The 25,192-nt window shown below is 39.4% G+C and overlaps 1 protein-coding gene across 6 annotated transcripts in view; it reads left to right on the top strand.

The window, feature by feature from the left end:
- Positions 1-25,192, top strand: part of WDR17 (WD repeat domain 17) — a 99,904-nt gene that overhangs the window by 37,210 nt on the left and 37,502 nt on the right. For 3 of the 6 annotated variants that reach the window (XM_060246513.1, XM_060246514.1, XM_060246509.1), the window contains exons 1-6: positions 1,969-2,040; positions 13,393-13,521; positions 15,603-15,786; positions 17,123-17,353; positions 22,068-22,319; positions 23,278-23,400. In XM_060246513.1, the coding sequence (XP_060102496.1) occupies positions 1,975-2,040; positions 13,393-13,521; positions 15,603-15,786; positions 17,123-17,353; positions 22,068-22,319; positions 23,278-23,400 (985 nt within the window). In that variant the 5' untranslated portion in view covers positions 1,969-1,974. Of the gene's footprint in view, positions 1-1,968; positions 2,041-10,156; positions 10,363-13,392; positions 13,522-15,602; positions 15,787-17,122; positions 17,354-22,067; positions 22,320-23,277; positions 23,401-25,192 lie in introns of those variants that run through there. The other 3 variants (XM_060246512.1, XM_060246511.1, XM_060246510.1) reach the window with 2 other exon arrangements.

Raw genomic sequence — 25,192 nt, 5'->3', positions numbered from 1 at the left:
GGAAGCTGACAAAAAGATAAGAGGAAAGAGCAGGGATACTGCAGCCTTTGCCAGTGGATAGGAGTTGGAGTTTGTGCAGGATATACTGATGGTAATCGATCGTGCTGTTTTGACAACTTCTCCCTGTTATATTAAGGTGAGAAGTTCCTGTATAAGGGCAGGCAGGGAGGCTGTGTTCCATTTGGACATGTCCTCCCCCACCTGCTTTTTAAACCTCTCTAAACAGCACAGGGAATGGCTCCTGTGCCAACAGGAGCTGCATCTGGACCACACGTCTTGAGTAGGGGCACATGAAACCTTCTTGCAGCACCACTGGGTGCCATCTGCAGGCTCAGTTTCACTTTGGTCAGGGTGTCACTAAGCCTTGGCCCTGGCCAGAAATTGGTCAAGGTACCAGCAGTGTTTCTGACGACATTCAGTCACAAGTTTGGCTTACATTCCAGTCAAGTGGCTCTCCTACCTCAAGGAGACGTTTTCACTGAGGGTTGCTGATCAGAGTAGGTCACGTGATCATGGCTGGGAATTGGCCAAGGTCCAGAAGTGGCTCTTGACATAGTATGTACAAGTCCAGCTCAAAGTCTGGTTAGGTGGCTCCTCTACCTCAAGGAGGAGTTCTCCCTGAGGATTGCCAGTTGGAGTAGGTCACACAACCCTGCAAAACTGCAGCCACTCATTCTCTTTTAATGTTACACTCTGGGACTGAAAGCCCCCTACATTCCATCTGCACTTTCCAAACCCTATCCAGCAGCATGGTCAAATTTGTGGGCTGGCCTTCCATTTGTATACTGAATATGGAGGAAGCCCCTCTGCCAAATCTTAGACTATCTGCACTGACGACTCCATGTCAACTATGCTGTCAGTACTGTCCAGAGGGAAAATTACCTCAGTGATTAATAACCCTGGCGCTGCCAGTCTCTCTTTCCCCAGTCAGTTATTTCCCCTTCCTCTCTGCATTCCTCACTGTAAAGTTGAAGCAGGAAGGGCCACTAAAGGCAGACTGGCAGAAGGGTCTTAGGAAATGTCCTTCCCCACACGTTTAACCATAATCATATGTTTTCCACCTTTAACTCATTCAACATACCATATACCATTCCACAACATACATAATCCTTCAAGTTTGAACCCTCAATGACTAGTCCCAAAATGCCATTCAAACCATAAAACTTGCAAAATGTATGCACACAAAATACACATGTACCTTTTCGAAAAGGGAAAAAGTAAACTTCCACAGGAGATGCCTCTTTAAACAGAGGATGAGTGCACAAGTGGGTTGCTTTTTTTTTTCTTTCTGTTTTAAACATTAAACCTGATGTTCTGGAGAACTCAGTGGTTTGCACACTGTTTTGTATTGTTTTGGTTAGTCTTTATAAAAGTTATTATATGGCTTTTGGTTTTGAGCCAACACAGCTACTTGGAACCTATAATTGAGCTAAGGCTGTCAAAATAGTAGTAGTTTAATGTGTAGAATAAGTTGTTGCTTTTGAAACTATCGATGTTTACTTAGAAATCTGAACTGTAAAGTTCACTGGGACTTATTCCCAGTTGGCTACTACTCCATTAGTGTTTCTGCAGAAATCATTTGTTACTGAGAATATATCCTATTGAACTTGGAGAGGCAGACTGAGGTATGGAATCAGGCTTCGATGCCTAATATTGCTTGAAACAGTAACTGTTCACGATATCTAATCTAGCAGTGGTTTTGTTTTTTGGTGCTTCTCTGTTCCAGATTTGTTTGTTTGTTTGAGTTTGAATTGTGTAGCTAGATCTAATTTGTATTCTAACCTTTTTTTAAGGTGAGATATTTCTGGCCTTGTTATTAAGAGCAGTTCATTCCATGAAGCATGGGACTCATCTCTGTATCACTCGTTTAGTCTTTGTAAATTTTCACACAGAATCCATATTCCCTTACCAGTAGTCAGGTGCTGAATTACAAATTCACTTGTGTGTGTGTGTGTGTTTCTTTTGCAATATTTTATGGCTTGGATGACCTGCATTTCATACTGGTTTGATGAGGATGACTGGTACGAAGGACAACAAAGAGTAAGATCAGGTTTTTTCCCCTTATGAAATGAAATACCTGCTTTATGTTTTATCTTACTGCATCTTGCTTTTGCTATTTATTCTGTGTTTCTGATAGCATCCCTGTTTTCTTTTAATATACTGCAATACTGTGGTTGGATCAGAAATAGCTATTTGAATTAATCATACGGTACAGTGTTTTGTAATTACCATATAATATGTAGAACTAAGGGCAAGCTGTCAGCTGGCAAACAGTGACATTTTCATTGCAGTTGTATGTTTAAACATGTATCTAATACAATGGATGTTTTGAAAGATTGGTAGAAATTAGTGCAATAGTTATGAAGAACAGTGACTTGATTAAGACTACGGTTAAATATAAATATTAAATCAACTAATAGTACAACATCATAGAATTTTATTTAGGATTTTAGAAGGTCAGTCTAGGTTTTAAGACTATCATGCAGTAAGAAACAAGGTTGCTATGGTAACCTTTGCACGATGTTTAATTTTTTTAAAAAATTGGCAATTTATGCTTCAGGAAATTAAAGAGGTATTGTAGCTTTCCAGTGCTATAAGAAAATGAACAATCTGCTCTTTTAAAAATGTCTGATGTTCAGAGGTGAGGGTGTTTGCTCCCTGTGTTAAGGTGATTCTTCAGAGATCCTTAGATTTATATTGATGTGGTTTGTCTCTTGTACTAGAGCTCCCCCCCCCCCCCATTAGCACAAAGAGATAAAAAGGCCTGGACCAGATTATAAGATTTTTAGAGAGTTGGAAAGAATTCAGGAGAAAGCTAGAAGGATGACACAAAGATGTGGAAAACAATACCGCAGATGTATCACAGAGAAAAGAAGACAAAGAAAAATGCATTGACAACTTAAAAATGTAAGAGGGGACAAATAAAATTAGTGATAGTAGAAAGAATACATGTATATGGACTGTAATGCAACCACTCAGTAAAAACAGTCCTGAGACAGGCTGTACAACCAGTGAAAAAGATATAACCCATTAGTTAAAACCCTAGGTTAAAAAAAAAGTTTTGGCCTGGTGCCTTAAAAGAAAAGTAAGGTGTATGTCAGGCAAGTCTCAAGGGAGAGGCTCAGAATGTCCCTGCTCCCCATCTCCCTGCCAGTTGTGGGAGTATGGTACGCAAAATTCAAATGGCAATCAAGAACCACACAGACTGAAGTCTCTTTATTTGGGGAAGAGGATCCACTTCAAGAAGGAAGGGCTGAACTTCTGCCACAGGAAAAGTAACCTCTTTGCTGTGTGAAAATCCAAAAGGGGGATAAGAGCTGTGGACGGTGTCCTGAATATTCTATGAGGGAGTGGCAGGAGGATAGTTTCCAGTCCAGGTGAGGCCATTGTGAATATTGTTCTTCATTGTGGAGACAGACTGCTACAGAGATTTCAGTGGTGGTCGTGGGGTTGAAAGGAATAATCTACTGTGCATCACATCCCGTATACATCTATCTGTGCATATCACAGCCTACTATACATCACAGTACTGTGCCATCCAGGGGTGGAATTCTAGCAAGAGCTCCTTTGCATATTAGGCCACACACACCTGATGCAGCCAATCCTCCAAGAGCTTACAAGGTTCTTTTTTTGGTAAGCTCTTGGAGGACTGGCTACATCAGGGGTGTGTGGCCTGATATGCAAAGGAGCTCCTGCTTGAATTCCACCCCTGGTGCCTTATATCCTATGTCTCAGAATCCGTATAGCCCAGCATTTCCCTTTCTGGATTTTCTCATATGTACTGTGAGAATGCTGTGGTAAAGCCTTATTGCTCCAGATGGGTGTGGGTTGTTGTTTTTTAAAACTTTTTTTTTAAAAAAAAATCAGAATAAACCTCATAACAATTAAAACATATGCTGCATTTACAGTTGTCAAGTGTTAAAGGAATACAAAATATGGAACAGAGATAGGTATACATAAAACTATACAAAAGAAAGGGTATAGTGGCTATGTTCTAGGGTACATATTTGACAATGTGCTATAGGTTAACAAACTGAAAAAGACAAATTTCAGTTGTAGCACTAATGTGTATATTTCAGGGGTGGCCAATGGTAGCTCTCCAGATGTTTTTTGCCTACAACTCCCATCAGCCCCAGCCAGCATTGCCAATGGCTGGGGCTGATGGGAGTTGTAGGCAAAAAACATCTGGAGAGCTACTGTTGGCCACCCCTGGTATATTTGATGAGAATAATTAAAAATCTTTTCATTGCTGAATATAAATTCCATGATAGGAAACCATAACTCCACAACATTTGAGGAGTATGATCCAGACCAGTCTCTGCTTGTGAGACTTGATCCAGTACTTTTCCCATGATATAAAAATCCCACACCCTTTTGTACCATATGGAAGTTGAAGAACAGTTAGTATCTTTCCAAAATGAAGCTATTACAGCTTTTGCTGCAGCACAGAGTGAAGCAATCTAATCTTTTCTCAAGGGGGGAATGTTACAATTGTGCCACAGATTCAATAGCATCAGTTCCAGAATCATAGAAATTGAATAACTCGGCATGGGTTGTTAGTGGTAAAAAGAAAAACAACAACACACAGTTGTCTCATTTCAGTGCAGTAAAGCATATGTAAGAGAAGGATGTTGGTCTTTATAGTCTGAATTAGAAGTATGAAGGCCTGGGGGGGAAACCAGAAAAAAAATTCAGATTAAAACATAAAATATTTTCCTGAGGCTTCCGCCCCTCCAGTTTTTCAAACAGAAATTTGGGGGAATACTAAAACAAACCTCTATGGAATATAGATAGATTCATAGAGTCATAGAGTTGAATCATAGAGTTGAAGGGACTTCCAGGGTCATCTAGTTCCAATCCCCTGCCAGTACTCCCTCTAAGCTGTGGAGTCTTTTGAGTAAAAATTATGCTTTGTGAGCTACTGCCATTAAAGTTGTGAGCTGCGGCATAAATTAGTTTGCTCTGGAGCCATCCTTCCTGAGTTGAGTAAAAAATGTGTGAGCCAGAAGCTAAAAAAACTGTGAGCTAGCTCACATAAACTAGAGGGAACACTGCCCCCTGCACAATGCAGGAACTTCACAAATACCTTCCTCTCACACATACATCCCCAGTGAACCCTGGTCCATGCCCAGTGACTCCTGCTCCATACTTTCTCTTTTTGAATAAGTATAATGCTTTTAAAGACAAGGTGAGCAGACATATACAGTTAGGGTTGCCAGCAAAAAACCCCACCACCTCTAAACATTAGAAATTTTTTTAAAAGCAGATTTCTCATTCTCTTATATCATTGGAAAGCTGTAATGACTTTCCATCTTCTGTCCTGATGGATGTGTCCTATCTTCTGCATATCAACTTCATGAAAGTAACTCACACCTTTGCTTTTCATACCTGACAATTAAATTTTTCATCTCTATTCGAGAGCAAGTGTTGGAAGTTGTTCCACATCTTGGAATATGATTTTTGTGCACTCAGGTTAAATTTCTAATTGAGAATAGGTAGCATACTTGGAGTGTCACGCTCTTTATGAAATTTTGTTGCCCATTGTGTAATTTGAACCAAGGCTGTATGTTTACAGTCTTAATTAGTTATTTGGAGAAATCATTAACAAGCTGATAATATTGTGTTGAATGGTTAGTTGTTTCAGTGTTTCTACTGTATAGTGTAAGTCTTACCAACTGAAGGCTGGCAGTGGGAACCCTATTACAGCTCTTAAATCCAAGATGCACTAATGCATCTTCATGACAGGACCATGCAAGGCTTTCATTGGTTTGCAGCTGTTGTGTGTCTTCCATTGTTCCTTTGACCCTGACTTAGAATCATAGAATCAACCCCTGTACAATGCAGGAAATTCACAAATACCTCCCCCACAAACATCCGCAATGACCCCTGCTCCATGACCAGAAAATGGCAAAAACCTCCAGGATCCCTTGTCAAACTGGCCTGGAGAAAAAATTGCTGACTGACCCCAGAAGTGTCAGTCTGCATTACCATGGTTGTGTAAAAAAGGGCCACAAGAACTTAGTGTTGATACAGCCCTCACTGCCCTTCTTCTCATGATCTGCCTAATTCACAGAATCAGCATTTCTGTCAAATGGCTATTTAGCCTCTGGTTAAAAACCTCCAAGGAAGAAGAACTCACCACCTCCTGAGGAAGCCTTTTCCACTGAGGAACCGCTTTAACTGTCAGGAAGTTCTTCCTAATGTTTAGCCAGAAACCCTTTTGATTTCAACCCGTTAGTTCTGGTCCAGTCCTCTGGGGCAACAGAAAACATCCTCTATATGACAGCCTTTCAAGTTCTTGAAGATGGTGATCATATAAAATCTCAGTCATCTCCTCTCCAGGCTAAACATACCCAGCTCCTTCAGCTTTTTCTCCTGGGACCTAGTCTCCAGACCTCTCACCATCTTTATTGCCCTCCTCTGGACATGTTCCAGCTTGTCTGTATCCTTCTTAAATTGTGGTACCCAAAACTGAACACAATATACTCTAGGTGATGTCTAACCTGAGCAGAGTAAAGTGATACCATTACTTCACATGATCTGGACACTATACTTTTATTGATACATCCCAAAAATCGCATTTGCCTTTTTAGCCACCGCATCACACTGCTGAGTCATATTCAGTGTATGGTCCACTAAGATCTCTAGATCCTCGTGGCTGATCATTTTGCCTGTTGCTCAAACCATTGTGATACATATACCCACAGATTGGTGTTGCCCTACCTTCCTGGAGGAAAAAAATCAGAAATAGATGGGACGGAAGCTGCACCATATTCTCAGAGGAAAACTTCAAACGTTTCACTGAGAACTGAGCTCTCTTTAACCAGTAGTTAACAGAAGGAAGAAGAGAGCATCTAGCTGGAACTAAAGCACAGGGTATATTGGCTTGCAGTTTTCTCTTAACTACTGGGTATATTTGTAATTTTGCTTGTAGAAAACTAAGGCATTTATAACTTTTAAATTGCAATATTTGACATATTCCACAAATATGTCAAATATTGCAATTTTGTATGCCAAGTAAGTAATAACTGATGCATTTTATGATGTTAAAGCATTAAAATTAATTTAGGTTTGATAGGACAGTAAATACTTCAGATATTTAATTTTCCCCCAAGTGTTCATTTTTAACTAATCCCCTAGGAAAAAGACTCCCTCCCCCCACCACCACCATGGCATCAAAATTCTGGAACTGTTACATCTCTAGTCTGAACTGAAGAATGCATATGATTCTCAAGGACTTTTCTGATCATGCACATGCCTTTGTAAACCTGGCTCTCAATCAGTGTTCCAACTAAGCTGTGCATGTAAGCAGCAGCTTATTAACACAAGAAGCCCTCCACAGCAGCAATCTGGAGCCATGTGAGGTCTTGCACTGCCCATTGCCCATTTTAAGATTACAACAGTTATATTCTGCTCAGAATGTGAACTGCTCTGCACAGTAGTGGGGGGGGAAATTAAGGAACATTGCTTGTAGTTACTTCACAGTATCATGAATCCTTGCTATAACCCCCTGTGGGAAAAGAACTAGGTGTGTGGCTCACCAATGGAAGGGGCTAAAATTGAGAAGAGTTGGAGTGAGTGGATTTCATTAGCAATCTTGTTCTCCCCCCCCCCCACCCAATAATTTGTAATTTAGCTGCAGTGTTATTCTAACCAGAGTTATATTTTTCTTTGGGACCACCCTTCCAGGTATATCCGCTGAAGGGCATTATGCTCTCTTGATAAGAACTTGCTTGTGGTCCCTGGCCTGAGAGAGATTCGGCTGTCCTCAACCAGGGCTTTTTTAGTGCCCTAGCACCAACCTGGTGGAACTCTCTGCCAAGTAACATCCGTGCCGTGGGACCTGATGCAGGTCCACGGGGCATGTAAGACAGAGATGTTCTGCTAGGCGCTTGGTTGAGGATAGTGATGGCATTCATCTGGCTGGCATTCCCCTGCCTCACGCAAGATGGTAGCATAAATAGAAATTTAGATTGCCATCTGAACAACTTTGACTGATATTTTATTGTAATTGTAATGTTTTAACCTACATAATATGTTGTTTATTGTTACATCACCCCAGGCCCTATTTACAGAGAATAGGCAGTATAAAAATCAAATCAAAGAAATATAATTCTAAACCCATTGATTTCAATAGATTTTGAAGGATATAATGCTACTTAGTGTAGCAGTGTTGGTAATCTCTCAAAAAGTACATACATCTGTACAAAATAAATAACTTCTAGGAGTAAATTCTGTAAGGTATAGTGATAGTTAATTGCTTAGATAGCTTTAAAACAGAATAGAACAGGTTCATGGGTCTGTTGGCTAGTAGCTGAGTGGAAGCTTCTATGTCCCATGTTCTATTATTCAAATGTTCAGATTATTTCTGAATATCAGATACTAGGAGCACACAAGGAGGAAGGAGGACAAGCTACTGTCTTGTGTTTGCTTTGGTAAACAGATTTCTGGAGTATATGGTATTTGGAAGACGTACTATAGTCCTTTAGTTCTTTATGATTTGGACTGGTTCTCAAAGATAACAGCATATTTTTTAAAATTAGCTCCTTAGAAAGCAAATACTGTAGCCATTTTTTTTCTCTTATTAAGAAGTTCTTAGGAATCAGCAAAAACCAACACTTCTCTGGGAATGGGACACATGCAGAATGGCTACTACTGTTTATACTGGATAATTTGCTGGTATGGGTACTGACTTCCAGGAAACCCTCAAGTGTAAAATGGGTTTCTGTAGTGACCATTCTGTACTGGAAAAAGAAAAATGTAGAGCTCCAAACCATGTAGCTCTGAAAAGTATCTACTATTTATATTAGACTTTCCCCCCTAGTTATTACATTTTTGAGAACCAACAAAAACTCACAATCTGACAAAGGATGGATACTGATCAAGAGATGCTGCTGCTTGCATGCATTTGCTGTCATCTTCTGATCTCAGTATTCTTAGTCTGTAACACAGCACCAGTTGCGATGCTCAAGAATTATCTTTGAAGTTAAGAATTCTTTGATTGTCCTTGGACATATTATTTATCTGACTCTTCTCCATCTGTAAACTGCAAAAATAAAATCTTTTTAAAGTCTTGTGGCGCAGAGTGGTAAAGCTGCAGTACTGTGGTCTGAACTCTGCTCATGACCTGAGTTTGATTCTGGCAGAAGCTGGATTCAGGTAGCCGGCTCAAGGTTGACTCAGCCTTCTGTCCTTCTGAGGTCGGTAAAATGAGTACCCAGCTTGTGGGGGGGGGGGATGTAGATGACTGGGGAAGGCTTTTTTAACCACCCTGTTAAAAAAAAGTCTGCCGTGAAAACGTCGTGATGCGACGTCAACCCAGAGTCGAAAACGACTGGTGCTTGCACAGGGGACCTTTTCCTTTCCTAAAGGTAAAAGTCTCCTGTGCAGTAACCGAGTCATTACTGACCCATGGGGTGATGTCACATCAGGACGTTTTCTTGGTAGACTTTTTATGAGGTGATTTGCCTTTGCCTTGGGTGTCTTACATTTATGGAATAAAGAGGAAGCTGTATGAACATAGGGTTTGTATTTAAGAATTCCCTGGCATGGAATAACTGGCTGGCCTTGGTCCCTTGTAGCAGTGCTTACATGTGTCTTTGTGGATATGGGTGTGAGTGTGTGTATAAGTATTGTTGAAAACTACACCCATAAAGAGCAGTTCCCTCCTTGACACTTTACTTTTTCTAACAGCAAATGGTAAATGTGTTTGGCTATTATGAGATGTTAATATATTTAAAATGTGAAGTATTTGAAATGTTAAGATTCATAACCTGAGGAATTTGATAGGTAAAATAAGGGAAATGTGCAGTGCCTTATGGGTTGATATATATTTGCAGCACTGGAAATGTGGAGACATCCAGCTTTTGAAGTATACGCACAACTGTGAATGGAATGCGACTGTATCACTGGAGCGATCTGAGGCACAATAGTAATGGCTAATGGGATAAGAAATATGCTTCATATGAATAAGTACAAAATGCTTTATTGTGAATATTGAGCTTTCTCTTTGATAATAATACTTAGGCGCACAAATGATGGAAATAAGGGAAGTCAAACAGAAGGAGTTTGGGAAAACACATGCACACACATTAAAATGGTACCTCTTCAAGAGCTGTAGTTGCCAGGCTACAGACATTGCTGTGCTGCATGTGTAGTGTGCGACACAATGCTTAGGCTTCTCTTCAACATCCTTTAAAAAGTCGCTGTTATTCTGTTAGCATTAAGATATAATTTCTCTGCCTGTCGGTAAAGCTGTCTCATTCTACAGCCAGACTGAGGCTGCATGTTTGGAATGTATAAGAGTTTGGAATGGACATGGAAATCCTTAAGTGGTTCCCAGAAAATGCTACCTCTGTTAAGGTAGGGATAACCTGGTCACATATGTGTAAATAGTGATCTGAGCTGTAATAGTCACAACTGTTTTATTGGGAATGTGTGTACGTTTAAAGAGATTTCAAGTAAACAGTCTTTCAGTTTGTCACTCTTGCTATATTTAGCAACCTGGGAGGACATAAAATGTTACTACTATGGCCAGTTGCTGAAAAAGGACTCCTTCTTTTCCCTTCCCCTTCTCATCTCCTTAGCAACAGTAGAAAACCTTTTACCAGTATTCTGTACAATGAAGAATTTAAGTTCGGCAGAATCATATGGATGTGTGAACTCCAAGCAGTTATTGCTCTTTGATCTTTTTGTTGTATTATTGTTGATCATTGTTCAAGGATGATTTTAAACATTGCTATTGTTAAAGGATAAAGCTTGTGGAGATTTGCTTCCAAGTTGTGATTAATACCTTGTTGAACTGTGGATAATTCAAATCTGTGTGGCTTGGGGCAGTGTTCAGGTTGCAGTTTAAATGTGTATTATGGCTAAGGAAATCAAGTCCTGGTACAGCATCCTTAATGTAAATAAAATTATTTCTTTATAGATGTAATTTTTGAAGGAAAAATCTATGCCATTATTCTCCTTAATATGAACAGCTTTCCAAAATGCACAATGCAGTCCTAAGAACACTTTCCTGGTGTAAGGCCCAGTAGGGTTTACCTTAGTAGCATTCTGTGCAGACTAGTTTAGGATTATTGTGTTAGTTGGTTAGATCTAGTGACTCCCTTCCACTGTGAGAAGACATGGTGTGGCTGGAAGAGCCTTGTTCCATTGGTGGAAGTTGTCTCATTTAGGAGAAGGGAGTCAGAGCAGTGTATATTTATAGCAGTGTTACTGAAATTAGGCATTCCACTTTTTGAGCATAGAAACATGTATGGTGATGATCAATGGATATGCTCAGGAAAACTGCAGTTGCTAGTGTCTTTATAGAGAACTAGAGAGATAGCTTCATCTACATAATAGGATAGGGCATGTAGCAACACATGTGAAAAGCAGGATATCCTGTTAGATTGCCATAGAGTGAACAAGTTGTACTGTGGGATGAGTGTTTGTATGTGCAGATAATAGAATTCTTCCAAGACGGACTTAGATATCTGATCAGGGAAACAGTCTGTAAAGGCCAATTTGGTTGACTGCATTTCATAATGCATGTTCAAACACTACATTGTTGGGGCAAAGTAACAAATAAATTGGATACATTATTTCAGTGGCCATCCAATTTAAACTCTTATTCCCCACCTTCCACATGCACAAAAAATACCATGGTAAAATCAGTGTGATCCTGCCCAATTTTCTTGTTCCTTTCTTTCTATAGTGGGAGCCATGAGAGGAATCTGAGAATGTTTACACTTAGATTAGGCCTAGATATAGCTTTCAAAAACTAGTAATTGGTAGTGATGAAATTTGATTGGCATGTTATTTTTTGCTTGAAAACAGATACATTATATTACCAAGAAAGAAATGGTTTAACTGGAAGAATGATATATTGTTTTGCCGTGAGGCTGCTAGGTGCAGTGCCTTCTGACATCCCTCTGTGTACTATCACAATTATCTGAGAGGAGGTGGTGTGGTGTGGTGTGGTTGTATATACATATATGTGTGTGTTTTGCTTCAAGCTTCCTTTCTTGTTAATCATAAATATGGAGAGTTTCTGTGGACTTTCTTTTCCCTAGATTAGTCCAGAAAGAACTAATTTTTACATGTTAAAAATAGCCTGTTAAAAACATTTGTCCAGATCGCATAGTAGTAGCCTGAACTCTTCACCAGATGCAATCGGAATTTGTGATAAAATACTTAGTTTATCTCCTATACATTTGGTGCAGGCAGACAGAAGATGTCAGCATAGAAACAAGCCCAATCTTTGTTCATTTGAATCTGTCCAGTTTTAGCATTTAACGTTTGGTAATAAGCCAAGTAATCATCAAATAATATGTGTGAAACAATGAAAGGCTAGGTCCACTCCAACTAGATAATATATGTAAAACACTTCTGTTGTTTGTTTACATATAGTATAATTGAGTGAGAGTGAGTCCTCCTGTTGTGTTTTTAATGGAAAAATCCGTTGGCAACTTATTCATTCATGTTAAATTGTGGCCGACAATTGGAATGAATTAAATTCAATAAGATAATTTAATTTTAATTAAGTAAACTGGCCAAAATCTGTGCTAGATTAACTGAAGTTTAGAGAAGCATGTGCTGCTTTTATGTAGCAGATGCTGGGTTAACTAAAGCTGAGTCTTGACCAACTGATTTTGACCAACTACATTTATACATTTACGGTGATACGAAATGCAAGCTGCGGGTCTATTAGAGTACAGCCTTAAGCACAGATAGATTCAGTTGTGTATCTGTGTTTTGTGTTTTGCGTGCACATGAAAGTTTATACCCAGAATAAAACTTCATTGGTCTTTTTAAAAAATTGTGTGTGTGCAGGTGCATGCATGCCTGGAAGTAATGGTTGATTTCTGGCAACCCCTAGTGGGGCGTGGATGTTCAGAGAAGTGACTTGCTATTGTCTGCCTCTGTGTCCCTGCCCTGGTATTCCTTGGAGGACTTCCATCCAAATACTTACCAGGGTTGGTCCTGCTTAAGCTTCTGAGATCTGACAAGGTTGGGCTTGCCTGGGCAAAACATTGTTGGTCTTAAAGGTGACAGTAGACTCCAACCTAGTCCTAAGCAGAGTTAGGTGTAAGGTCATTGAAGTGAAAAGGCTCAGAAGGGTGGATCCATCTGGGCAGCCATTTTGGTCTGAAGCAATAGAACAAAGTTGGAGTCCAGTAGCACCTTTAAGACTAACAAAGTTTTATTCAGAATGTAAACTTTTGTGTGCATGCACACTTCATCACTTAGGATAGCACTGTTAATATGTTATTGTTTCTGCTTTTACCTGAACCAAAGGCTCATGAATTAAGCAATGTTTTAATCACTTTTAATGCTGCTTCACAAGAAAGTTCTTAATGGGGTGTCTATGATAGATTCATTTAATTTATTCTCACTTCATTTTTGTAGGCAAAAATGGCACAAGTTAAACAAGTGGGCCTATTAGCTGCTGGGTGTCAGCCATGGAACAAAGATGTATGTGCTGCTAGTGGAGACAGGTTTGCCTACTGTGCAACTCTTGCTATTTATATATATCAGGTGAGATGAATTTGTCAAGTTTATCTTTGAGTATTTTTCTTTTCTTGCTGGAGTATTTTTCTTTTCTTGCTGTAACAGATTTTATACAAGGCATCACTGCTTAAGTAGTACATTATTATCTGAAAAATATCAGTAGAATAAAAATGGATGTTCCATCAGCATTTCAGATCCCTGCCTATCAAGGTAGAATGAATAGAGTTGTGTGGTAAACAGATTCCATTTTATTTGTTTACAACATTTGCTAGGCACCTTTCTCTGTAGCAGGACCTCAAGACAGCTTACAATATAAGGAAAACATAATAAAAGACCAACATTTATAAAGTACTGTAAAATCGCAAATTTCAGCAAAAACTTTTCAGAGTATGACACGTGTCACCCATGGGTACTGATTAGGGTTGCCAGATTCCCCCTGGCCACCAGCAGGGGATGGGAGGCTGATCAAACTCCAGTTGCATGAAATCAGTGACTGCTGGTATGGATTTCTTACCTTGGGACTCAAAGCAGCTTATAATACAAAGAAATACAATAAGACACAGACAAACATGAGAATGACAGAAAGGCTTGAAGAGCAGGTTTTCCTTTCTCTCTCACTCCCTGTTTCTCATGGCAGATTTTACTTCTTGCTCTAGATTATTATCCTTAGGCTAAGAACTTGGCTTTGGCACCCAAGAGCTTGCAGCTCTGGGCTCCCTCTGTAGCACAGAACAAATGAACAGATTTAGATGTCCCTCAGTTTCTGCTAGCTCACTACCAGGATCTTCCCTGCTTCCGCCTTTCTTAGCAGTTTGCACTGACTCTGTGTGTTTCCTGACCTCTATTTTTCTTCATTTTCTTGTTGACAAGGGTTTCTCCTTGAATCCCTATAAAAATAAGTTTATTAAAAACAAACCAAAATCAGCTGAGCTGTTAGGTACTATACCAGTCTAAAGTAAAATTTGCCCATGTACATGTAGTACTTTTCCTGGGCTTCCTTTTAAATATTTTGCCTAATCACCAAAATTGCTTATAAAATACAGATATTTTTAAAGAATATTTGGAGGAAGGAAGACAACTTTTAGAAGAAAAACTGACGAAAGAAATTGCACACTTGCACATGGCACAAAAGTAGAGCTCCTTGGATCCTAGCAAGTTAATTCAAGATTGACCTTTTTATGTATTTTTTTTATTTTTGCAAAACAAAGAGATAATAAAAAGACAATATAAAAATAAAAATGATTACATATCATGATATATTAAAAGGTGATAATATATAACAAAATATATGAAAGAAAGAAAATATTTCTCAAAACTTCCTTCATTACATTGAAAGGTATTTGGGACAATGTTTACAAAATACTATAAAACTTACTTCTGTTGGAATACATCTATATTCAACATTTTACGTTTCAGATTTCATAACAAATTGGTTTTTCAGCTGAATTATTAATTTTGCCATTGCTGCATATTCTATGCTGCATATTTTCACAAATAGTAATATAACAAAAGCACAGAAGGGGGAGGACTGTTGTATATCTTACAGTAGAAAATAAAAAATGTTTATCTTCAAAATCCGCTTAATTATACACATTTATATTCAACACTTAGAAATGATTTTTATTCTGCTTCTTCATTGCAATACAGTTGTATGCAATCTTATCATTCTAAATTTGTCTTCTATTTGCATAGTATACATACTACAAATAGTGTGTACTATTTGCATAGTACACACTCCTTCTCTCCTTAGGTTTTGTAACTGATCTGTTTCATAAATATTAATTTTACCATCACTGCATATTTGGTAAGTTTATCTTCCCATTCTTCTAGGTGTGGACAAACATCTATTTTCCATTTTGCTGAACAGATAATTCTAGCCAATGTCACCAAAGATTGACCATTTTTATTGGTCTGATCTTTAAAGCTACAACAGTCCTGTTAGCTATTGCCAAAATGCATCACACTTAAATACAGTAGCTTTGAAGCTGCTGCCGTAACTTAGCATATATTTTATATTATTTGCTTTTAGCATTTGCAGCACCTAGCAAACTAAACATTTAAGGTAGTTCAAAATATAAAGAAACAGTAAATTTGTGTTCCCTTTATAGCTGGATCATCGGTACAACGAGTTTAAATTATGGGCAATTATGTCTGAGCATAAGAAGACAATCACAGCTATTTCTTGGTGCCCCCATAACCACGATGTGTTTGCAAGTGCTAGTGCAGATAACTTGGTAATCATATGGAATGTGGCCGAACAAAAAGTTGTTGCAAAACTTGATAATACTAAAGGTAAGTAAAAATGTGAGTGTAAGAGCAAAATCCACCACCCACAATTTATATCAAAATATCTTGAAGCAGGACTCTTTTTCTAGCAGGAGCTCCTCTGCAGGATGTAGCCAATCCTCCAAGAGTTTAGAGGGCTCTTCTTACAGGGCCTACTGTAAGCTCCAGGATGATTGGCTACATCAGGGGGTGTGGCCTAAAATGCAGAGGAACTCCTGCTAGAAATAGCAAGTAACTTGTCTTGAAGTAGCAAGTATCAGTTATCATGCCATAATACAACAGCACTATTTTTTGTCTTAGTTGAAATGTTCATGAATAGTTTGCTAAACTAACTGTGGCTGGTGATATGGAGGAACTGAAAGTGCATATTTTTCATCTCTTATTCTAACATAGAAATACTTGGTTTACAATTGATGTAAAATTCTGAAAAAATTGATGCATTTTCTTAAAGAGACATTTTCAGCAGCCAGTTCCGTTCAAGTGATGGCTGATTCTGCAGCATTTCTCTTTCAGCTGCCTGGATCTTATGTCCTATACTTCGGCTACTGAAATTCAGCAATCATAGTTCTATTTTGTGCTCTTTAAAATTTCTCTTTGCCAGGATCATCTATTTACTCAAGTTGTATAGCCAGATTTAGTCAGGCTGCTTCAGTGATTATTTTAAATGTGTGTGGTGCTCTAATACATGCCTTGACATCATTTGCTTCCTCCAGGTGGAAAGTAAATGCATCTGACATTATATGTGGGGTCAGGGAGAATAGGGTGAGGTAGAAGAGTTCTATGGCAGAAGTAAAATGTAAGAAAGGCTTTGCTAGATCCAGGCTATGAACCAGAGTCTAAGAACAACCTGTTGAGTATCTAATTTGTGCTACATACGAGTTTAAGGATAGATCTGTAGCCAGATCCAGTATAATAGTGTTCTTACATTAGTCTAATTTTTAAAAGATGCCAATGGGGAGGGATAGTGGTTCAGTGGTAGAGCATCTGCTTGGTAAGCAGAAGGTCCCAGATTCAATCTCTGGCATCTCCAACTAAAAAGGGTCCAGGCAGATAGGCGTGAAAAACCTCAGCTTGAGACCTTGGAGAGCCACTGCCAGTCTGAGTAGACTTGATGGACCCAGGGTCTGATTCAGTATAAGGCAGCTTCATATGTTCATATATGGTGGAATTCTTATTTACAATGAAACAGAAGATTCAAGATGTTGTACAATAGAATCCATGTTTATGAGATTAATATTGAAATGTGTATGTAGCTTGGGGGCGGGGTTGGAATTAATAGCCCTCTTCATTTGTGTTCAGAACTTGAGAATGATAGCAAATGTTTGGTTTTTTTATGTTTCAGGGATTCCTGCTTCCCTTAGTTGGTGCTGGAATGCGGGTGATTCAGTAGCATTTGTTTCCCATAGAGGCCCGTTGTATATCTGGACAATTTCAGGACCAGATGGTGGTGTAACAGTTCATAAAGATGCCCATAGTTTTCTTTCAGACATTTGTCTATTTAGGTGGCATCCTCAGAAGAGGGGGAAAGTAGTGTTTGGACACACGGATGGAAGTCTTTCTATTTTTCAGCCAGGTAAGAACCCTCCATTATAAAACAGTTAGTAGTATGTAGATAGATAGATGTAGTTCTTTTGAGGAAACTGAATATTTTTTCATGAATACTTTATTCCTAATTTGTTGTTTATGGGCATAGGTAGAAATCTCAGGCTCCTGCAGCACAGATTACATTTCAGATTAACAAACACACACAATTAATATGATGGCTTCTGCATAGTTTTGTTACACCAGCTGCATTCAGACATAAAGGTATATATATATTTTCTGTTCAACAACAAGCTTAATTGTTCTCAGGTTCATACAACCCTTCTGCTGGTCCTGTGCAAACATTTTAGGAATTGAAGACTAATTGGTTCATAATTCACATGTGACCCATAGACCATGATTTGACTTCTGTCTCCCCCAAAACTATGGTTTGATTCTTGCCCCAGGGAAAGACTATAGATATATATATAATGTGTTTGAATGTTATAATACAGTATGAAAACAAATGGTGCCGCGACATGATGATTGAGGTGCTCTTTCCCAGATCCTTAAATTGTGAGTTGTTCGGTAGGAACAGAGCTTTAGGTGCACTTCTGTGGCGCTGTCATTTAAGCAGTATACCTTGTTGACTTTCCTTGAGTAGTCCCTGACCATTTTCCTGTGCGCAGTTGCACATTCCATTGAAGGCAATGCTTCTGGGCAGGGGAGCTATATCTTTGCCCTGAAGTTCCAGCTCTTGGAATGGAATGACTTGCTATGTAACAATGGATTTTAAAAAGTTAGGCAAATGAGAGCTGAGAGATAATTTATGCTGTGTAAGAAGCTCCTGCAAAGCTGTATCTGTTTATACCAGAAGCTAACGTAGTCCTTTTAATTTTTAACAAGGCCTTAGTAGGAAATTATAGAGAATTTTGTCATTTCCTGTGAGCTTGATCCTAGAAAGTGCTGTTTTGCCCTCCTACAAAGAACTGAGCACCTTCAGTGCTGTAATTTAAGCTTGAGTCATCATTGAGTAACTAGCAGGATGCAACAGTTTTCTAATTGTTAGTATTTAGCATTTTCTCTGGTGTGTTCACTCTGTTTTCAGCTAATTAACTCTCTGTGGTTAGTATTGACACAAGGGAACACTGCATACTGTAAAGAAGAAAAGTGTGTTGTTGCTGAGAACTATGTGAAATCTTCACTTAATATTTGGTTCTCCCATGCTCAAAAATCCAGTGGAACCAGCGTTGATCCTGTGTTTGACCCTATGCATATTATACATGCCAATAAGTCTTACTGAGGTCAACAGAGCTTCCTCCTAAATTAATGTGGAAAAGTTGCATCGTAAACACAGAAAGATTCCCCAGCCTGTAGGGGAATAAAAACTTCTTAAATGCCAGCTTGCTGCTTGCCAGCCTCCCTCCAGGAGAAAATGCATTTCTCCACATGCTCCATAGATTCACATCACTCCTCCTGCTGCATCTTTCAAGATTATTTCTGGAGACTGAACTTTAATTAGCAAGAGCAATAGAGTCTTTCTAAGAATTGCCTTTAATCTGGTATCTTGAAAACTACCAGGGTGTATAGTACACTGTGGGAGAGAAGATGGCATGGTATAGCTTGATCTCATTATGTTGGAAGCTAAGCAGGGTCAGTACTAGGAAAGGACACCACCAAGGAAGACTCTGCAAATGAAGACAATGGCAGACCAGCTCTGCTTCTCATTTGCCTTGAAAGCCCCTTGCTGAAGTTGCTATAACTTGGCTGTGACTTGAAGGCACTTTACACATACACAATTCACTGTGGCCAAAATAGAGACAACATGGAAGAACTAGGCTGAATATCCCGATATTTTGTTGTAAGTAGGGGGGGGTGCTGTAAACCAGAATGTCTTAACTGTTTTCTCCTGTTTTGTTTTTTCAATCTAAATCTACACACACAGACAATTTCTGTTAGCTTTTAGATTAGGGTTGCCAAGTCCAGTTCAAGAAATATCTGGGGACTTTGGGGGTGGAGCCAAGAGACTTTGGGGCGGAGCCAAGAACAAGGGTATGACAGGCATAATTGAACTTCAAGGGAGTTCTGGCCATCACATTTAAAGGGACTGCACATCTTTTTAAATGCCTTCCTTCCATAGGAAATAATGAAGGATAGGGGCACCTTCTTTTGGGGCTCATAGAATTGGACCCCCTGGTCCAATCTTTTTGAAATTTGGGAGGTATTTTGGGGAGAGGCACTAGATACTATACTGAAAATTTGGTGCCTCTATCTCAAAAAACAGCCTCCCCAGAGCCTCCGATACCCCCGGATCAATTCCCCATCATTCCCTATGGGAATCGTTCATGGAGGTGCATGATGGCTGTGGGGGTGGGGCTTCCCCCGCCGGCCAACTGGCTGGGGGAGGGGGGAAGCCTGTAAAACTGGGGGATCCCCCTCTGGGACCTGGGGATTGGGAAGCCTATTTTAGATGCTGGAGGGAGGTCTGTTTCTGTAGTAGAGCTAACTTTGGGTATTTGTGTGTGGAGGCAGACTGGCAAAACACCTTGGTGTGTGAACAGAGTTCTGACATACCCTAGTTTAGAGACAAGAAGATCTCTGCTGTTGTGCCTCTTACAGTTTGATCCCCCTCCATGGCTGGTCATTTTATCTGAAGATATTCCTTCAAGGGTTGCTAGTTTTGATGCAGAATAATATAAAGGTTTGAGATTGAATGGTTCTCCTTTATCTTGTCCTCCATTATTTACAAACAAGGCGGATTTCCAGGGCTTAGAAATACAATCTAGACACATACAGAACTATTTCTAAGTGCCTGGATCCAGTCCATATATGCACATTTTTTAGGCCTGGATCCAGTCCATATATGCACATTTTTTAGGCCTGAAGTAGTTCCATTCTAAGAATACTGCCCTGGGAAGGAGCCCCATTGGATAGATCTGAATAGGATACTGCGTAACTACTATTTAGGCTTGCTCTTGTGTCAGACTCCAGTATCAGAGAGCTGAAATTACATCTCTGTATCAAGGTTTATTGGACTTCTTATTGAAAAGACCCATAGAATTAGTGAGCAGTTTTAAGGCAGAGGTGTCAAATGTGCAGCCCGTGGACTTGATATGGCCCTCTCAGGGGTTCTGTCTGGCCCCTTATGGCCTGCGTCCTTCTCCCTCTTTCCTGCTTCTGTAGTCACCATCTTTGTTTTTCTCTGTGGGATTGAGGCAACTGAACAAGGCAGCCTCTCCTTGCTCTTTCTTTCTTCCCCTTCCTTCTTCCCCAAGGGAGGGGGAGAGAGGAGGAGCCTCAGCCAGTGGAGGAGCTTGGCTCTGTTGCTCTGCTGTGTGACTGAGAGAGCCTGGCATAGCTAGAACTCTCCCAATCAAAGCTAGAGCTACAGAGCCAAGCTCCTACATTGGCTGAGGCTCCTCCTCCCTCCCCCTCTCTTGGGGAAGAGCAAGATGCTGCTTTGCTGGTTGCCTCAATTCCATGGGAGAAATACAAAAAGCACCTGCAAGACCAGTTTAATTTAAGGCAAGTTAAAGCTTTTTCCTTGCTTCCCCCCTCTCATACTGACCACTATACATTTCAGTATTCTTGCACTGCCTCAAAGGAGTTGCAGTTATTTTTTATGGGGAAGACTATAGCTTTGTAGATAAACATATAGCCCTCAGTCTGTGTCATGGTGCCTTCACATGTTTCTAACCCCCACACAAAGCAACTTATGTGCAAAAGCTCGCAGTGCCCAGCCATTTCATGTTTTCCCCTGGGTCCTAGAGCACAGAGCATTGACCATGATATTTCTGTAATGAATGTCAGTAAATCTAAAGTAGGTTTCCAATTTACAGACACACACCTGAACAGCACCTGAACACCATGCTCAGATTGCTACAGCACAGACGTTGTCACCAGATTTTGGTGCGGTAATTCAGAGCAAGAGGTGTCAGTTATCAGAGGCTGTTATCAGAGTGCTAATGTTTTAAGCAGGTTTTATTTATTTTTTTTAAAATTGTGTTTGTGTCCTTTATAAAGTTTATATCTCCACTACCTGGCATTACATTTTATGACACACATGGTCCTGCCGGACAAGGTCTCATTTGTGTCAGATCCGGTCCTCATAACAAAAAAGTTGGGATAATAGTTTGATTGGGAAATCAATGTAATTTTTTTTCCAGTCATTTAGATCAGAAAAATGTCATATGAGAGAAATATCTTAAACTACCTCCTTTCTCATTGTCACTGCTCTAATTTGCTGCCCTACCACTGACTTTTAAGTAACAATCAGCATTGGGAGATTCACTGTGCCAGCCTAACAGGGTTACATCTTTCAAAGTCCATTAACTTCAGTGAGATTAGACAGATGAAATGCTGCTTAGGATGACACTGCCAGTTACAGATCTTCTGTTGATGGCATCTACTCAGAACAATACGTTACATCTTTGAACAGTTACCATATCTCATTGATCTTGGTGGTTTAAGACTGCCCCATTAAAATTAAACAATTTCATTTATGAGTGCTTTGCATAGTTTTGGGGAATCTTTGGGTTATTTGCACCACCATGCAGAAAGCTTCCCTTGGTCTCTAATTGGTGCTTTTGGATTTTAATGGAGAATTTTGTGGACAGCTTAAGATTGTTATCATGAGGGAAATTGGCCTGGAAGGAAGTCCTTTAAAAATGATGTTTGTTATTGGCATTGGAATCTAGTATTACCCTTAAATTTCAGGACATATGTTTTGTCTGCATTTAAGGAAATACTTCTTTTTACTTTTCAAGGTTATAAAAGTCAGAAACATGTTCTGAGGCCAGAATCTCTTGAAGGAGCAGACGAGGAAGATCCTGTTACTGCCTTGGAATGGGACCCTCTGTCAACAGATTATCTTCTTGTTGCTAATTTGCATAACGGGATCCGTCTAGTTGATTCTGAGTCTTTGTCCTGCATCACTGTCTTTAATTTTCCCAGTGCGGCAGCATCTGTGCAGTGCTTAGCGTGGGTTCACAGTGCACCTGGAATGTTTATCACCGGAGGTAAAATATTTTTTGCATTGTATAAATAATAAGACGACATACAGTTAAATCCATTGCAGTGAATGCCAAGCTGATACTTGTCTTCAAAAAGAACATGGATTTCAGTATTTTAAGAGTGATGTAGGTAGCACCATTGCTGCCCTCAAAATATATGTATAAACCTATATGTTGGGACAGATTTTGAAAAAAAAAAGTGGTTTGTTGTAAATGGAAGAGAAGATGGCCATGTGGGTAACTGCTGGCTAGCATCTATGTCTTTGCCAACACAGCTTCTATCTCCCCCACCCGATAGTCCTGGAACAGTTTCTCAAGTGGCTTTAAGACAATTTAATTTCTGTAACTCGAGGGATGGACATGTTCATTTGTGTGTGTGAGAGAGAACTTATTGGAGGGAGGGCAGGGGGCAGACTGAAGCCTGCTTCACCTCTTTGGAATGGGAAATAATGTTTTCTGATCTAGTATACGATTTTCTTGTGGGTACATTTGTGCTGCCATGTTCACATAATAAAACATTTGTTTTCTACTTGAGAACTGGCTATAGATCCTGTTTTTGGCACTTCCTGTACATTTTCTTCTTTGGAAATGTTTGTGCTACAGGAATGCTTTGTGTATTAGTTGTTTGTATACTAAGACGGTGGGGAGGGACGGTGGCTCAGTGGTAGAGCATCTGCTTGGGAAGCGGAAGGTCCCAGGTTCAATCCCTGGCATCTCCAAAAAAGGGTCCAGGCAAATAGGTGTGAAAAACCTCAGCTTGAGACCCTGGAGAGCCGCGGCCAGTCTGGGAAGATAATACTGACTTTGATGGACCAAGGGTCTGATTCAGTATAAGGCAGCTTCATATGTTCATAAGACAGTTATACGCACACCAGCTTCATTTATCACTCTTGGAATTACAGACTTTTTTATTTACTGTATTATATCTTTTGTATATTTATCAGACAAATTCTTTTTCATACAGATTCTCAAGTTGGTGTGTTACGTATTTGGAATGTGTCTCGAACAACACCGCTTGATAATTTTAAACTGAAGAAAACAGGCTTCCATGGTCTACACGTTCTTAGTTCTCCTCCAAAGAAAAAATGTAATTATACAATTTTGTTATTTTTCTAGAGAGATTCAAAACACTTTTTAAAATTTGGCAAATCAACATACCTAACCATACCTAACATACCTAAGCCGCCCTGAGCCCGTTTTGGTGGGGTAGGGCGGGATATAAATCGAATGAAATAAAATAAATAAACCAGGTCTGCATTTGAGCCATTGTAGTGGTTAGAGTGTTAGATAAGAATCTGAGAGATCCAGGTTCGGATCCCCATTCCGCCATGAAAACTTGCTGGGTGACTTTAGGTAAATCACTTTCGACCTAACTTTCCTTACAGGGTTGTTGTGAGAATAAAATGAAAGAGAGGAGAATAATGTAAGCCGCTTTGGGTCTCCATTGAAGAGAAGGGCACTCTTTAAATTAATTAAATAAGCACTTTAACACAATTAAGTTAATGGCTCTTAAAGAATCAAAAGACAACTCCTTTGGAGTAATAGAAATTACTTTGTAATTACTTTGTAAGTTTTTTGGCATATAATATTGATTTCCATCTTACAATACAAACTACATGTCAGCCAGAAGTATCTTGGATTAAATACATCTTGGTAAAGAAAGAATGCAGTGTAGCCTTGCAAACCATTTTGAAAGTTCATGTATCAAATAAAAAATGTGTAAGGAAGCTGGATGTTACAAGTAAATCTTTTAGGGCTCTCAGGATATGTTCATCACTCCTCCCGATGCAGCTGCCAAAATATTTTTGTCAGTTGACAGCCCCTAATCTAAGGAGAGCTTTTACTTTGGCAAGAATGAATGCTCTTCCCTTGGTGGCTTTGGAGAGCTCTGGCTCTGACCTGGTGGATTGAGCTCCTCTCAGAAATCAGGCTCTGTGGAACTTACTACAGTTCTGCAGGGCTGTGAGATAGAACTTTTCCAGCAGGCTTTTAACTGAGACCATGGACGCTTGATAGATTGGCCCCTCCTGCTGCAGTTAACCCAGACCTGCTCTTTAACTGGTCATGAATGATAGAAATTGAACTGAATTAGACCTTGACTACTGATGAGCAGATTTAGGGAACTGTCACCATCTTGTTGTGTTACATTGGTTATTGTATATTATTTTATACTGAGAAATTTTTTCTTTTATATTTTTGTGCTTTAATGATACATTGTATTTTATTCTACTTGTAACCCTCCCTGAGCCTGCCTTGGCGGGTTGGGTGGGAAAGAAATTCCATAAAATAAATAAGCACATACACACATATATGAAATAGAGTATCATACGTTAATAGAACATGCAGATGCTCATATGATAAAATCTAACCTATTAAACATATGATTATGGAGTGCCCTATATTTAATGAGTTGAGGGTTAATTTAGTCATCCCTTTACTTTAAAATATGGAATTGCTAAATGTGCAAGCTCAGATGTCATGATTACTATCAGATAAATGATTGTGTCAACCTCTCAGTGTCAAAATTCATAGGCAGAATAATCAGATATAAGAGATTATTGATTACTGAATATTGAATACTGATTAAGGTTTTTCAAAATGATTTTTGGTTTATCTTCTGCTTAAGGCAGTAGCCATATGAGCAGAGATGACAGACAGACAGATAGATGTTTACGTATCTGTATCTTTGAATACTCTACCCCATTCTCCTTTTTTCTTTTTCTACCTTTCCTACTCTTTCCCCAACTCATATATTCTCTTTCCCCTCTTTCCTTCTCCTTAGTTGGAAGAATGCCTTTCTCAGGCTAGGAGCGTAGTAGCATCTTCTACCTATTAATGGCTATAAGAGTACCTGTGATGGTAACATAACAACTGTGTTT

The sequence above is a fragment of the Heteronotia binoei genome, chromosome 9 (genome assembly GCF_032191835.1).
Source record: "Heteronotia binoei isolate CCM8104 ecotype False Entrance Well chromosome 9, APGP_CSIRO_Hbin_v1, whole genome shotgun sequence".
NCBI lineage: Eukaryota > Metazoa > Chordata > Lepidosauria > Squamata > Gekkonidae > Heteronotia > Heteronotia binoei.
Note: the sequence above shows the minus strand (reverse complement) of the source record. Positions and strands in the feature narration are given on the sequence as shown.